At 46.5% G+C, this 17,234-nt stretch overlaps 1 protein-coding gene across 3 annotated transcripts in view; it reads right to left on the reverse strand.

The window, feature by feature from the left end:
* The window catches only part of thsd7ab (thrombospondin, type I, domain containing 7Ab), a 136,742-nt gene that overhangs the window by 73,323 nt on the left and 46,185 nt on the right, over positions 1-17,234 (reverse strand). For 2 of the 3 annotated variants that reach the window (XM_070965611.1, XM_070965609.1), the window contains exons 3-6: positions 15,420-15,668; positions 14,142-14,326; positions 3,922-3,990; positions 57-212 (exon numbers count right to left, since the gene is read on the reverse strand). In XM_070965611.1, the coding sequence (XP_070821712.1) occupies positions 57-212; positions 3,922-3,990; positions 14,142-14,326; positions 15,420-15,668 (659 nt within the window). The remainder of the gene's footprint in view (positions 1-56; positions 213-3,921; positions 3,991-14,141; positions 14,327-15,419; positions 15,669-17,234) is intronic. The other variant, XM_070965610.1, reaches the window with a different exon arrangement.

Genomic DNA, 17,234 nt, shown 5'->3' on the forward strand with positions numbered 1-17,234 from the left:
ATGGCACAAAGCACCATTAAACCCTGATATTATCTATCTGGACCTTGTTTTCTTACCTTTCTTTGCAGCCTGGTCGTCACAGTTCTCGAAGGTGCACGGCCCCCAGGCGCCCCACGGCGACACCTCGCAGTCGATGGGACAGGGGATTTGGCACAGCTGCGATCTGTTGGGGATCGGACCCTCGCACAGTTTGTTTTCCACCGGTCGGGAGGCTGTGCAGACGAGCAAAGAAGGAAGAGAAAATGCTTCAGCCTGCTTTGCTTTGATCCTATTCTGGTTCGTCTCTACGTGAGGAATCTTTAGCAGCATTCCAATCAACAGGAACAAGGGACACAATAACACTCATTTACTTTTATTCCTGGCAGTGGGGTCCCTGTAGAGAGCAGATGAGCAGCACAGTGAAAAACAGAGAACGAAACGTGTCTGTGAAGTAGACACTATTGTCCTTTTGTTTTGTTTACTGCCTCCCTGTTAGCGTGTCAGAATGATAAATTAGCAACGATTATCTCGGGCAGCGCCTTGCTAGAAACATAAAACATTGTGGAGCTCTGCCCACCGACTCTCAGCAGAGACAGCAGAGAGGATGCAACACTGAAGGTGTAAGAGAGCAGCGCTTGGCTCATGTTTATTCCATGAGGTGTAATTTGGCGTCTACTTTGCCTCGTCGTGCCACGTTGGCTTTAGAAAGCCCTTTTCATGATACAACTGGTGCGTCCACGCCTGTCTGAACTCCCACTGAGGAACTTTGTCAGAATAAAAGCAGAGATGCTATCGCCATGCAAGGCACAGCTCTGTGACAACTGTGCAGAATACATTTCTACATGTCCGCTGAACCGTGCCATGATAAATACATCTGATGTGGGGAGGTTCTGAAGATACAGGGTTTATGCATTTATGCTCGACCATACTGTATCTAGGCTGGTGACAGAGTCATTTCAAAGAGCTGAGCATCCGTGTTTTCTTCTCTTTTTGAGTCCTTTCTCGATGCTGGAAGGAGACGATTGACAGGGAATATGAGGACAGAGAAGGAGAAAGAGGACTTTTGACAAGAGCCCACGGTCAGACTAAATTCCAGAGTGCTTTCTCAGAGAGATAGAAGAGAAGATTGATACCACTCTAATGTCTGTACTTTAAAAATGAAGATACCCGCCAGCAACTGGTTAGCCTCGGTTAGCATAAAGACAGGAAACAGGAGGAAACAGCTAGTGTGGCTCTCTATGAAGGTCAGGAAATCTGCCTACAAGCACTTTTAAAGATCACAGATTAACACGTCATATTACGTTTTATGTATCAGATTATTTATTTCCTCTTTGGGCACAGAAATAGCATTACTACAACACATTAGCATTATATTAGTTTGCTCCTACTTTCAGTCTTTGTGTTAAGCTAACTGGCTGTAGCTTCATATTCAAGAGAGATATGAAAGAGGTATCAATCAATCATCTCAGCTAAGTCTCATCTATAAAGTGAACAAGCCCATTTCCTAAAAAATCAACCCGTTGCCTTGAACCGCCGGGGAGCAGGACACCACCTCCATGTTTCCAGGTCGTCCATGGTGATGACGGGTTCAACCCCCTGCCTGGAGCTCCACACTCTGACGGACACCTCTAAACCTTTTTCTTCTTCCCAGCTACACGTAAACAGAGCAGCTGTGCATGAAGCCGATTTCACTCTACAAAGCACAGTGAGGTCGAATGAACAATTGGTATGAAACTGCATAAAAACCCAGAAACATTTTATTTAAGGTACTTAAAAGTGGCTGATTCCTAAAATATTAACTACATCTACGGTTTCTTGTTTATGCTTCTATTTTCTAACTGTCATTTCAAGTGTTAACTAAGAATAAGACAGTGAAAAAACGCTGGCATGAAAGTTAAAAACTCTCCACAGGACATCGTTTGAGTCCTATTTAAGAAAATATTGTAAGAGACAATATAATATCAGGGACATTTTTCTCAAATCAATATCACCTCTCGACTGAGTGTCTGGTGTTGTTTTCATCTTCTGTAATCAACTCATGACGCTGCAGTGCTCCACGAACACCTCGCTTTGTTTCATTCGGATCTGATGCTACTGGAGAACAGCGACAAAATACAGTCTGTTGTGGTATCTGTTTGGGAGATTACAAAGTTCTTCCCCACAAAAATCAAATCCCCCTTTAGTGAAAAGTGACGCTCAGTTTTAAGACATCAGTGGCGGCGCTACGGTTTAAAAAATATATAAGACGTCTCTGTGCAAAGCATAAGGATGGATTGATCTCAACTTTTCAAGTGTTGTGTGATAAATTTCAAATAAATCGGATATTTAGTGAGTCACAAAAACAATCTCTTCACACGCTCAACCTGAGGCACTTTCTTTCCTGTATTGCAACTGTTCCTACAAGACATCTGAGAGCTTAAAGTCTCACACTGTCAGGAGAGCTGAATCATAATTCCCTTAGAACTGTACAGGGGAAGGCAAGTTGGGCTTTTGAAATGCAAAATGGTTAATTCCTCTTACAAATACACTGAAAGTCAAATACTGAGTTTGCTGAGCCACTGCTAATCCACGTCTTATTGGGGAACTACACTGACTTCAATCTTCTAGCATCAATCCATTTGGGAATACAAAATTGAGGACCAACGTAGTCTTGGGTCTCTGTGTGATGACGGGAAAAAAAATCTCTCTCGATATCCTGCTTCTCCATCAGTCTATTTTATAGTGTGCTCTCCAGTGACTTCATCTTTCTATTGTGCTCAACTGACAACGGAGGAAAAAAATCCCTCATATGAGTGTGGCTTACTGTCTGCAGCGGTGGAAAATGTCTCACATCTCACTATCCCAATTCTGTTTGTGGGGGAACAAAGTTTTTCTTACAGTCCTTTCAAAGCGTCGACTCCTCTGCTCGGTTTTTAATGGGAGAATACAGAACTTTGTTGTAACACCACTCGTCTCTTTGTTGGATTTGGCAACAACGCTGAAGCCTCTGCATAAAGAGCAGCAGTGTGTATGCTGTCTACATTTAACATCATCATAAATCTAAAGCATTACAGTAATGGGGAACATTCAAAATGGTGTTAAAATCAATATCTGAAATGTCACTGTTATTATACGATATGTTTTTAAAGGAGAAGCGCGGAGAAGAGGAATGAGGAGAGGAGAGGGGAGAGCACAGAAGGATAGAGGACAGGAAAGGGAGGGGAGGAGAGGAGAAGAAAGGAAACAAAGATAGGAGGGAGGGAGAAGAGAAAAGGAAGGGAGAGGGGAGGAGGAAGAGAGCACGGGAGGACAGAGGAAAGAAAAAGGGAGGGGAGAAGAGGAGAGGAAAAGACAAGACACAAAAACAGGAGAAAGGAAAAGAGAAAATAGGGAGAGAGGAGGAATGAGGAGAGGAGAGAAGAAAAGAGCACAGAAGACAGGAGAACAGCAAAGGAGAGGACACAGGAATAGAGGAGACAAGAAAAGGCATTAGGAGAAGAGATCAGAGGAAACAAGGGGGGAAGAAAGGGAACTAGGGTGGAGAAGGGAAAAAGGAAAAGAAACAAGGATAGAGGAGAGGAGAGGAGAGGAGAGGAGAGGAGAGGAGAGGAGAGGAGAGGAGAGGAGAGGAGAGGAGAGGAGAGGAAACGAGGATAGAGGAGAGGGGAAGAGAGGAGAAGAAGCAATAACAAAGCAGAGAAATGCTACAAGAGCGAAGGATAGATGAAACCAGGATAGAGGAGAGGAAAGGAAACAAGGACAGAAGAGAGGGGAAGAAAGAAGATGCAATGAGAAAAAAGAAAAAGGAGACAAGAGCAAAGGATAGAGGAAATCAGGACAGAGGAGAGGAAACAAGGATAGAGGAGAGGAGTCTGATGATGAGCACATGGAGTGAAGAGAGAGGGAAAAGGAGACCCAGGGAGAAGCTGGGGCTTTGTTATCAGCGTGACTAAAAACACCTACCTGTAATCTGGAAGGTGATGGAGAGGAGAGGGGGGACACTAGGCTTCTGCTGTCTTTGGGTCTGACCCGCTGCAATTACAGGGGAGATAGCGCTATTAGCTACGCACACACCGGGGAGACGGAGGCTCTATCAAACAAACACAGAGTAACGGGAAACGGCACACAAGAGACAGGCAGAGACTAAAGCAGCAGCAGGAGACGCCCTCACATCCCGAGCTCGTTTACAATTAACTGCTTTAAGAACGTGATTAAATCGGCCTTTTGTTATCTCTGCTCTGAGCAGTCGTGGAGGAGAAGTTCTCTTTGCGGTTCATTTATTTTGACCCATGGTTTGTGATCAAAAGCCACATGGACCTTTGGTGACCATGTCATGCTGGAGATTTCAGTTGGTGGATCAAAAGAAATCTGATTAGAGTCTTTTTAACTTCAGAGTAACAGACTTATCTGCCATAATTGAACTTGTTGCTGTTCATAGCAGCTAATTAACTCAGCTGAATACGAGTGTCAGTCCAGACTGCGCTGTGCCTTTTAGGCTTTCCAGGACCAGCTCCACATTTTATGCTCGTTTGCTGCCTTTCCAAGATTAAGATGAAAACATCAATATCACTCTATGAGTACAGAGCTGGTGTAAGGTCGTGTTTCGCATAGCTTAGCATAAACCTGGAGGCAGGGGGAATAGCTAGCCTTGTTCTACCAACAGCTTTAATGCTGATTAATGACAAAAAACAGAACAATGTGAATTTGTGGTTTTACGAGGATTTGTGTGTAATGACTGTTGCATCACAAACGCTTATCAAACTCATGTTTTTAGGCTTCAGACAGAGCAGGCTAGTGGTTTCCCCTTGCTTTCAGTCTTTATGCTAAGCTAGGCTAACCATGTCCCCACTCCAGCTCTTTATCTAACGCACAGATGTGAGATTGGCATCGATCTTCTCGTCACACCACATTTTCAGGTGAGCGATGCCGGAGTCACCTGAGTTCGAAAGGCATTGTTCTAACCTGCAAGGACAGTTTAAACTTGAGAATTCGACTAAACCTCCTGATACGCTGTGTCACAACACCTTCAAAAGACTTTTAAGTCAATCTTTTTGTCAAACACTGGGAAAGCTGACTGAAATGTCAGCTCCCATACGGTTGGAAGAAGTGCTCCAGGCACCCAGCAGACCCACAGCCAGAGTCACACAGCCTTAGTTGAGGAAGTGCTGGATGACGTTATTTAGTCTGCGATACTGATCTGGGGTCAGATCTGAGCTACTCCCCCATAAAGATTAAGGTTAAGATTTAGGAGGTTGTAAGCTTATTCCAGATCTTGGCCTGAGGGTATCTTCCGCCCTTTTGCACGGTGATATTTATGCATGAGAGAGAGGAGAAAGAGCACGCTGGTTGCAGGAAACTTCACTGAACCACTGTCTGCCTCTCTGTCTCAGTGGTATGCCTGGAGATTACCCCCCAACGGAGGGGAAAGAAATCCTGCGCCAACAAGATAAGAACTATGCGCATGTGTGTGCATGTGTGTGTATGTCCTCGTGCAAACACGCACACACATAAGTCACGCACATCTCTGCACAGCCAGCCATGGCAACACCACTCTCAACATGCTTGTATATATGAATCTTTAACTGTGTCTTCACAGAGGTAACGGGGGTCTCAGTGTGTATGATTGCCCAGTTTCATTGCAGGCACATGATCTGTTCACTCTCACTCGGCCTACAGTCCCTATAGAACTTCAGCTGGAAGGAAGAAAGGAGAAACAGAGGAAGGACATACGATCTCATACATCTCAGGTATACATTAAACATGATTTTGTATATTATACAACAGGCTTTGTGTGAACAGTGTCTGTCGATGTTTAATCTTGGCCACCAGACTCATTACTCTTTAATTAGGGCTGATACACTGAGAAGCAAACGACCGCCGATCAATTCCACCACTGAGAAACAATGCTTCAGCTCAGCAAATGCACCGCCAGCTTCACCTTCACAAAGCATTTATCATGAATTTAGACTGTTTCAGATTCATATTGGAACCCTTCAAGAAATATTAAACAGGGTGAAACTTAATCATCTGCGACACAGTCGTGTGAATAAATGTCCATTCTGGTGCCGTCTGTCACTGACTGATGTGCATTAACACCACGTTTAGCTCAAAGGCAGTTCATTAAAGCTAAACACCTGGATTGGGTTCCATCAGCTATTAAATAAATCCATTCCTGAGTTGTTAGTGGCTACTACCTGGATTCAAACTCATCATTTACCGAATCAGGTTGCACTAAAATTCAATTTATGTTCTAGCTAATAACAAGTTAATGAAAGTGTAAATCAGCGCGTACTAGCATACGCAGCGCTGTCTGATCAGATGGTGTTAAGGGGGCGAACAGTGCATTAAACTTAGATTGCAATATCTGTATATCTATCAGACATGTTACTCTGGATGAACGTGTTCTTTAGAGTGTTTAAGATTAACTCTGTTCATAATGAGAGGGCACTGATCGGGCTAACCAAGCTGACATTATTTGATCATTTAGACTTTAGTTAGTTTCGTTTAACGTCGTTATCATAAGGTTTTGTAACTGGAGGCATAAAGTGTGTTACTTTCTGAGATGTAAGTTGAAGTATACATCATTATTAAACAGTATTTTGTCAGGCGTCAGGTCAGATATGTTGCCCGTATTCAAAACCATCTTAGATACTCTTCAGTCTAAAGGAGTGATATATTAGCAAGCTAACATTAGCCTTCTCAGTCAATTCAGTCAGCTAAACAACAGTTACACCGGAAAGTTACTGGCTGTAAATATTTAGTAAAGACAGGAAAACATTTCGAGACAGAAACACAGATGTGTTTTGTTTTCTTTTTTTTAAATAGTTTTTTAGTCTCTGGTCAAACTGCTGCTGTTGAGTGTTTCGTCAAATGATAATAACCACCGTACTCCACCGTATTAGCTGTAAACTCTGTGACCAGACTGCTGAATTCACACCTGAACAGCAATTAAATTCAATCCTGTGCTCATTGATGGCTGTTTGTCTGGTTGGAAGAACGACTGTGAGCCAATCACAGCTCTGTAAGTAGGGATTAAGAGTTGTGACGTCGCCTTCCTGTTCCACAGCCAGTAAAACACCAATAGAAAAAATGTGCATTAGACCCTTAAAATGACATATTTCTGACAGCAGGAAAGATATTCCAGTCATCTGTTTGAAATTAAAGTCTGTATTATCTTTTAAATTCCTTCTGAAAAGTCATTTTTGTCTTATGGTCTCATAATTGCTGCAATTATCATTTAATGTAATTTTATTATGACATTCTGGATTTTATTAACTTTTAACTACAATAATAATAACTATAATAATATCACTCCTCCTTGAACTGCCACCTTATCGTGGTGGAGGAGTTTGAGTACCCGAATGATCCTAGAGGCTATGTTGTCCGGGGCTTAATGCCCCTGGTAGGGTCTCCCAAGGCAAACAGGTTCTAGGTGACGGGTCAGACTAAGAGCAGTTCAAGAAGCCCCTTATGAAAGAAATTAAAGCAAGGAAGCGTACGTCGCCCGGATTGGCGTCACCGGGGCCCCGCCCTGGAGCCAGGCCTGGGGTTGGGGCTCGCAGGCGAGCGCCTGGTGGCCGGGTCTTTGCCCACGGGACCCGGCCGGGCACAGCCCGAAGGAGCGACGTGGGCCCGCCTTCCCGTAGGCCCACCACCCGCAGGAAGGATCAGAAGGGGCCGGTGCTATGTGGAATGGGTAGCAGTCGTGGGCGGGGGCCCCGACGACCCAAATCCTGGACAACGACTCTGGCTATGGGGACATGGAATGTCACCTCACTGTGGGGGAAAGAGCCTGAGCTAGTGCGGGAGGTTGAGCGGTACCGGCTAGAGATAGTCGGGCTCACCTCCACGCACAGTCTGGGCTCGGGAACCCAACTCCTTGAGAGAGGCTGGACTCTCTTCTACTCTGGAGTTGCCCGCGGTGAGAGGCGGCGAGCTGGTGTGGGCTTGCTTATAGCCCCCCAGCTCAGCCGCCATGTGTTGGAGTTCTCCCCGCTGAGCGAGAGGGTCGCTTCCCTGCGCCTTCGGGTTGGGGATAGGTCTCTCACTATTGTTTCGGCCTACGGGCCGAACAGTAGCGTAGAGTACCCGGCCTTCTTGGAGTCCCTGGGAGGGGTACTGGAAAGTGCTCCAACCGGGGACTCCATTGTTCTGCTGGGAGACTTCAATGCTCACGTGGGCAGCGACAGTGACACCTGGAGGGGAGTGATTGGGAGGAACGGCCTCCCCGATCTGAACCCGAGTGGTGTTCTGTTATTGGATTTCTGTGCTAGTCACAGTTTGTCCATAACGAACACCATGTTCGAGCATAAGGGTGTCCATCAGTGCACGTGGCACCAGGACACCCTAGGCCGGAGGTCAATGATCGACTTTGTAGTCGTATCATCTGACCTTCGGCGGTATGTCTTGGACACTCGGGTAAAGAGAGGGGCTGAGCTGTCAACTGATCACCACCTGGTGGTGAGTTGGATTCGCTGGCAGGGGAAGAAGCGGGACAGACTTGGCAGACCCAAACGTACCGTGAGGGTCTGTTGGGAACGTCTGGCGGAACCCGCTGTCAGGGAAGTTTTCAACTCCCACCTCCGGGAGAGCTTCAACCAGATCCCGAGGGAGGTTGGAGACATTGAGTCCGAATGGACCATGTTCTCCACTTCCATTGTTGATGCAGCCGTCCATAGCTGTGGCCGTAAAGTCGGCGGTGCCTGTCGTGGCGGCAACCCCCGAACCCGGTGGTGGACACCGGAAGTAAGGGATGCCGTCAAGCTGAAGAAGGAGTCCTATCGGGCCTGGTTGGCTCATAGGACTCCTGAGGCAGCTGATGGGTACCGGCAGACCAAGCGTGCGGCAGCTCGGGCGGTTGTAGAAGCAAAAACTCGGGTCTGGGAGGAGTTCGGGGAGGCCATGGAGGAGGACTACCGGTTGGCCTCGAGGAAATTCTGGCAAACCGTTCGGCGCCTCAGGAGGGGGAAGCAGCTTTCTGTCAACACTGTTTACAGTGGAGGTGGGGAGCTGTTGACCTCGACTGGGGATATTGTCGGGCGGTGGAAGGAATACTTCGAGGATCTCCTCAATCCCTCTGTCATGTCTTCCGTAGAGGAAGCAGAGACTGGGGACTTGGAGGTCGATTCATTCATCACCGGGGCTGAAGTCACTGAGGCAGTTCGCAAGCTCCTCGGTGGCAGAGCGCCGGGGGTGGATGAGATCCGCCCTGAGTACCTCAAGTCTCTGGATGTTGTAGGACTGTCTTGGTTGACACGCCTCTGCAGCATCGCGTGGCAGACGGGGACAGTGCCTCTGGACTGGCAGACTGGGGTGGTGGTCCCTCTTTTTAAAAAGGGGGACCGGAGGGTGTGTTCCAACTATCGGGGGATCACACTCCTCAGCCTCCCTGGTAAAGTCTATTCCAGGGTACTGGAGAGGAGAATCCGGCCGATAGTCGAACCCCGGATTCAAGAGGAACAATGCGGTTTTCGTCCTGGCCGTGGAACACTGGACCAGCTCTATACCCTCCACAGGGTGCTTGAGGGTTCATGGGAGTTTGCCCAAACAGTCCACATGTGCTTCGTGGACTTGGAGAAGGCATTCGACCGTGTCCCTCGCGTCATTCTGTGGGAGGTGCTCCAGGAGTATGGGGTTGGAGGCCCTCTGTTGAGGGCTGTACAGTCCCTGTACAACCGGAGCAGGAGCTTGGTCCGCATTGCCGGCAGTAAGTCGGACCTGTTCCCAGTGCATGTTGGACTCCGGCAGGGCTGCCCTATGTCACCGGTTCTGTTCATCATTTTTATGGACAGGATTTCTAGGCGCAGCCAGGGGCCGGAGGGGGTTCGGTTCGGGGGCCGGCAGATTTCGTCTCTGCTTTTCGCGGATGATGTTGTCTTGTTGGCTTCCTCGAGCCAGGACCTTCAGCATGCGCTGGGGCGGTTCGCAGCCGAGTGTGAAGCAGCTGGGATGAGAGTTAGCACCTCCAAGTCCGAGGCCATGGTTCTCGACCGGAAAAAGGTGGCTTGCTCCCTTCAGGTTGGAGGAGAGTTCCTGCCTCAAGTGGAGGAGTTTAAGTATCTTGGGATCCTGTTCACGAGTGAGGGAAGGATGGAACGTGAGATTGACAGGCGGATCGGTGCAGCGGCTGCAGTAATGCGGTCGCTGTATCGGTCTGTCGTGGTAAAGAAGGAGCTGAGCCGAAAGGCGAAGCTCTCGATTTACCGGTCAATCTACGTTCCTACCCTCACCTATGGTCATGAACTTTGGGTCATGACCGAAAGAACGAGGTCCCGGATACAAGCGGCTGAAATGAGTTTCCTCCGCAGGGTGGCGGAGCGCTCCCTTAGAGATAGGGTGAGGAGCTCTGTCACCCGGGAGGAGCTCAGAGTAGAGTCGCTGCTCCTCCGCATCGAGAGGAGTCAGCTGAGGTGGCTCGGGCATCTCTATCGGATGCCCCCTGGACGCCTCCCTAGGGAGGTGTTCCAGGCATGTCCCACCGGGAGGAGGCCCCGGGGAAGACCCAGGACACGCTGGGGTGACTACGTCACTCGGCTGGCCTGGGAACGCCTCGGGATCCCCCCGGAAGAGTTGGAGGAAGTGTCCGGGGAGAGGGAAGTCTGGGCGTCCCTGCTCAGACTGCTCCCCCCGCAACCCGGCCCCGGATAAGCGGAAGATAATGGATGGATGGATGGATAATAATATCATAACTTTGCTTTTGAAAAGCTCTGCATAAATAATGATTATTACATATTACTATATTATTATTATTATCATCAGAAGTGATTGGTTAGAGTCAAATAGCCTCTACTGCCTGATAGAAGAGGCGAATGTGAACACAATGTCAAACTGAATAATTAGGTGAAAACAAAATGAATTCAGTTTGATTTTCGGGCTCTAACCTACAGCTGATATCTCCACAAGTCCACCCTGAACACCAGCAGGACGGATAAACTGCACGCCATGTGCGTGAGCCCAGCTTCTCTCCACATTTGGCAAAAGTGGCGGTCGGGCGTCTCACCTCCTCTCAGACTTTGACGCTCTCTCTCACGCGATCGGCACGGTTGGTCTCCATAAGCTTAGCCTCAACTAATGTCTTTAACGGCCTCTTTAAGAGGGCAGCTTTGACTCTAAGCTGGCTTGACAAGTGTCAGAAATGGAGGCCTTTGCACTTGTGACCACTGACAAATCACAGCAGGACACACTAGCAGACAAATCCCTGTTCTAAATGACTTCTGATTTGGTTTGAAAGGAGAAAGCAGCAGAGGGTAAAAGTCTGCTTAAATGTTCAAACAGAAAGATTGAAGCTGCACAGAGGAATATTTGAAGACAGAATATAATAAAACACTACAATGACTATTAATGCATGCAGTATTGTACTGCGTTTGTACATGAATTGAGTCAACATGTAGGCTGATATCTGTTGCAAGCATTTGATATGTAATTATCTGCTACACAGCCACCGAGGGACTGCAGTTCTTATACAGTGCGTGGGGGGCTGGAGGATGTAAGTTGTCATGTAAGAGAGCTTGATCAAATTTATTTGAGTTACACTCGAGAGTTCAGCTGATTCGTCTCAGGCTGCGTGCTGCTGTAAGACTTGATGTATGCAACTGTGGTGTTGACTTCGGTTACAGCATCGAAGGAAGATGGTTGACAGCCTCCTGCCATCAGTACAACTAAAATGAGAAACTGATTAAAAGGGATTTCCTTAACAAAACGGTAAAATAAAAGGACAGCGGAGATGCAGGAAAGGGCAGCAGGCGAGAGACTGAAATAAAAACACAGAGAAAAAGCGGCAGACAGAGTTAGTGGATTAGGACATTTTCATTGGCTAAATCGCTGAGAGGAGCGGCGTTTTGAAAGAAGGAAGAGCACGTTTACATGAGCTCTCTGCTCGAATTTTCTAACTGGTTTAAGAATCTGAACTTGTGACTTCCATACATATGTTTTATTAAGATTTGCTGGAGCATAACTGTCCTCCAGATCCATTCAAAACCCTGTGGAAAATCTTGATTATGAACCCTGTAGCATCAAGCAGCTTCTGCATGATAATGCCTGCTTAAACATGAATAATACATATATGTTAAAATGTATTCAGTACAGCCCTGAAAACCTGCTTCTCACCATGAGCCATATGGAAAAATACCAGATAATCAGAGCCAAGCTTTCAGGGACTTTAAAGGAGCCATATATGAGAATTTTACTTTAAAACTTTCAAAAATATCAACAGAATGTGAAGAAATGGCAGTTTTGACATTAAGCCAAAGATGTCTATGCATTGTGCTGCACACATATCTACTCAAGTTAGCATGCTAACCAGCTAGCCCCACATGGTCCTGTCTTTTAATTCCTCTTTGTACCTCAATAGTGCGTCACAGTGTTCGCTGTGCCTGCCCTCAGTCCAACATGAGAGGAGGAAGAAGTACAGCTGCCCTGAGGGTTTATTCTACGGCCTGTTAATCACGCTGACGGTGCTGCGCCCCGTTGGACCATTTAAGGACAGGTAGTCAATCAGAGGAACAGTAAACAAACATGCTGTTGTTGCTTTCCACCACTGGAGACAGCTCATGGCGCATAAAGAGATGAAGTTTGATGCTGAACGTTTCTTCTTGACTGGTAAAATGTTAGCTATTTCACTATAGCTCATAAGCATAGCTGATGTTAGTGCAATGTTAGTGACAGTAGTCCTGTTGATGTGTATCACGTTAGGAAAGGTTGATGGAAACGGCAAAATTCCCCCCAAAATTCCTAAATTTTACAAAAAAGCTTTTCCGATCACTTCAGGTGTTTTTTGCCTTTTTAATGCATTTACCATCTCCTCATCGCTCCATGCGGACCTTCCTCACATGAAAGAAACAGAAACGTCATATTTCCACTGTGTTTTCTCCATTCTTTTCCACAGTTTGAGCTTGATTGGCACTCTTAATTCCATCACCTTGTTGGCACTCTTCTTCTGCAGTGGTGTAATGGTTTTCTCACTGGGGAATTGGTGCCACATGCTGCTTATCATGATGAACCGACTCCAAATAATCTCAGCGGATGGAAAAAAGATTCTTTTCACATTTTCTTTTTCATTTTCTCAACTTCTCATTTAAATTTGCAATACATTTGGATGGACCCAACTAGTTAATGTGTGTGTGTTAATATGTATTCTAAGACTGATGGAGGGGCTGGTTTCTTACAATAGGGGTGGTGCTGGCCCCAATTTGTTTTGGGTATGAATTTGACAGGTGGCCTGTTCTTACATACAGCTTCTTTCACACTGCACTGACGCTCCATATGGTGCACATTTAATGCTCTCTTTCAGTGTGCTCAGACTGAACACAAGACGCATTTTACTGGTGGTGCGACTGCATATTAAGTCAATGCAAAGAAGTCAGTGGGTGCGTGCACATTTGTTCTGGGGGGCGTGAACTGAGGTGAAGATGCGTCCTCACAAGTTGAGCGTGTCTCACCTTCAGGAAAAATCTGTTTCTCACAGTAACAAGCGCACAGAGACACTGTAGGAAGTAAAGGAGAGGTGTCTGGAGGAAAACAACAAAGAACTGGAGAACCTGGTTTTTGAGATCAGGCAGAGGTTGAGTCACATAACAAAGGCACACTCTGTGCATACATATGTTGCTGTATGGCTACAGCTAATGTCTGTACAGCTGTTCACTGGCTGCTTCAGGCAAATAAACACAGACTGCAAAAACACTCCGGCTGTCAGTTTTGTGCAAATAATGCCAGGCGACAATTCCCTCTGCATTAAGATGAGCATCAAGAAGACATTTAGCCCCAGAGAATAAACTTCACAACCCACGGCTTAAGGTGGACGTCTATGAGGGGATGTTGATGTTCTCTTAAAGGGATGCATCAACCTAAGTGTTTCCTCAGCTCAGGGTACCTGCCGACACCACCTTTTTCTCATATTGGTCACGTCATGGCCAATAGCTGATTTGCTATAGGTTAAATATTGGCACTCTCACCAGTAAGACATAACAGATTGTGGCATCACCAGCTCCATCTATGAGACACATGTTAGGTCTACTTTTATCATTTATGTATTGGTTTAAACTCGAGGAGAAAGCACTCACATCAGATCCCATTTTCAACCTTCCAAGCTGTACAGGATATGGAAGTGAACGCAGACAGCTAACAGCAAAATCTCCAGGACATTGTTACAGAGGGATGGGTATAATTTTTCCTTCATTTCCTCTTACCTTTGTCTTTTTCTCTGAGGTCATTGAGGTATTTCAGGAGCTCAGCATTGGCTTGGACGCAATAAACCTCCCTGGTCTGCAGGCCCCCCCCACAAAGCCCTGTCAGGTTGCTACGTCGACGGTCCTGTTGGCTTAGCAACGAGTCGACCCGGCAGTCGCTCCACTCTGTGGTTCTCCAGGTGAAACTACAGAGAAAGAGAAGATGGCAGAGCGTGGACGCATCATGTGTGGGTGTAGTACAGCACGTTTACAGTCTGCAGACCTAACTTTAGCACAGAAACATGTGTCGCATTATTGCAAACAATTAAGTCAGAAGTAGAAGTCAGAAGTACAGTACATAAAGTATGCAAGTACCTTCAGGGATGTGGGCAGTCGGCACACGGTTCAAACCACCTAATTCAGTTTCTTCACCTCTGTTCAACCTTCAGTTTAGCCATTATTTATCCAACAGAACAGACTTTCATACACACGAGTGAATTTTTTGGTAATTTTTGTATATGACAAAGAACAGCTGGCAGTAATGTCGTAATATGGTGTCACTGGACAACAAAAAGGACCTTTAAAAAAACAAAACAAAACAAAACAAGTATCGTGGGCCGGTCTGGCAGAGAGTCAAACGCTCTCCAGGATGACAGTATGAACAAGGATTTTGGTGATAGCCGTGTAAAGATGATATAGGATGATACTGAGGGGATGAAGGCCATCTGTGAGCCTACATTTTGAATTTTTGTGAGTGTGAGTGTGTGTGTGTGTGTGTGTGTGTGTGTGTGTGTGTGTGTGTGTGTGTGTGTGTGGGGGACTCAAATATCCTTGCAGTCTCCCTCCATTTGTCTCTACTTTGTGTTTGGCTCCAGCCCAAACACTTATATGGATCTGTCTCCATATGCTGTCTCCTTCACACACACGCACACACAAACACACGCACACATAGGCCACCCTGGAGAGCAAATTAGCTTGGCGTTATGAGTGAAGGGAGGTGAACAGGAAGTGTGTGCAGCCTCAGCCAGGCTGAATACCAAACCCTGTAGTTTTACTGTATTTCTGCCTGAACTTTGCTGGAATACAGAACGAATCCCCGCCGTGTGATACATACTGTTGCAGTCTTCCCAATGCTGTAACCAAGTGGGAGGGTATTATCACAACCTAACGTGCAATTGTATCCCCGTGAAATATAAGCGCCTGTCGAGTGCTATGCTATGAAAAACACATCTAGACTTTCACCCAAATTTCTCCCTGCTGTGCTCCCCGCCCCCTCCCTCGTCATCTGGAGGAACTCACGTGGCGCAGGGCGGCACGCCTTCACCCGGAGGTTCACAGGACTCCAACTCCTCCAGCGGCAGGCACTCCGCCCCCTCACCCACGGGGAACTGGAGCACCTGTCTGCTCCGAGTGCGATTGCCTTTGGGAGACTCGGGGTCCACGCAGGTTTTGGAGCAGGGGCCCCACTCGGTCCAGTCAGTTACCTGGCAGTCCTTCGGGAGGACGCAGGACTGGACGGTCAGCGGCATTTCCCTTGGTGTGCACAGGCTGGGAAAGGATAAAGAGGAGGGGGGGTATGGCAGTGAGACTGATCTGTGTAAAATAAGAGCAGCACAAACGTTAAAGATTTTTATTTCTAAACATGCAGTTTTCTCTGCTGAGAACCCCAATGTGTCGGACTACAAGAGGACAATGATCCATACAGACCAAGAGTCCATGAAGTCAGTGCTCCCGGCCAAGAAAGAGTGTGGCTTTGGAGGCGCTGGTAGGCAGATTATTTCATTTTTGGACAGAGCAAGGCTAGCTGTTACCACCTGCTTCCATTCTTTATGCTAAGTTAAGCTAATCGGCTGCAGGCTTTAGTGTATTTGGACTACAGATATCAGAGATATTGATCTCCTGATCTAACACTCAGGAAAAAGGTGAAGGAGCAGCTCTTTTATTTAAAGTGATTAAGTTCATCCAACGATCCACCACGCCCAACAAAGCGAGTAAAATACAGATGGAACCAGCAGGTGTCTGGCAGTTTTTCTTGATAAATGACTCAAATGATTAATCACTTATCAAAACGAGGAATTTTCTGCATAAAGGGACAAATCCGAGCTTGAAAATCAAATACGAACAGTAACCAAATAAGGCTTAGAGCGCTCCAAAGGTAAATCCTTTCCTGCTTTTGTTTTCCTCTGGCATCAGCTGCTCACAGCATATTTATGGTAAAGAGAGTCATGCAGCTCGCTGATGCCTCATTACAGTGACGTTAAATCTTTCAGGTACCTCTCGCTGCAATTTAATGCCAATGTGCCAAGATGCCTTAAAGCCACGGTTTATGGTCTTTGAACACGTTAGAGCAACAGATATGTGACACCACCAGTGGTGTGCTAAGCTTCATCCTAACTCTCTGCCCTTGACTGGTGCCACATTCTGTCACGAGCTCCTCTCATTAGCATACGCACTGCAGACTTCACTTCAGTTTCACATGAGGAGTAAAGCAGCTCTGTGGCTTGGTGTGTGTATCCTGAAGTCTTAAGAAAACCAAAACAACCTCTGATCAATTGCTCACGCACATCTTTTGATCATCTAAATAGCATTTAGATGTAATGAATAACCCGTCCTCTTTGGGCCTCTACCGAATCATTAGAAATTTGTTCTAACTAAAGCCGACTGCTTTCTGCTGCTCAGTCTGGATGTCTTTCCCCTTGAGGCGTTGCAGCTGACGAGCTATTAGTGCTAATTACAGCTCTGCTTCATTTAGAAACCTCTCATTTAGACGTTGCCACCACACTTCACCTCCAGCAACTCAGACTTTTGGTATAAATGAGGAAATGTATGAGGCGAGTAGGAGCCGGTGTTTTTTCTTCTTCTTCTTCTTTTAACTACTGTGTCTCCTGCAGTCTTTGAAGCGGTACTGAAGTGACACTGTGAAAAATCTTAGTTTTGTTTTTCTGCCAAACACGCTCGGTGTGCCGGCTCTTTCTGCATCGGAGGAAAACAATGTGGAATTTAAACAGTGAATGTGATGCGCTGAGGGTGACGGCTCGATTTCCTGTCTCAGATGGAACTTCTTGTGTTTTAAAAAGCCCCTAATGCAGCCAATGACCCATTTTTGGTGCAGCT

Source organism: Chaetodon trifascialis, chromosome 7 (assembly GCF_039877785.1).
Source record: "Chaetodon trifascialis isolate fChaTrf1 chromosome 7, fChaTrf1.hap1, whole genome shotgun sequence".
Taxonomy (NCBI): domain Eukaryota; kingdom Metazoa; phylum Chordata; class Actinopteri; order Chaetodontiformes; family Chaetodontidae; genus Chaetodon; species Chaetodon trifascialis.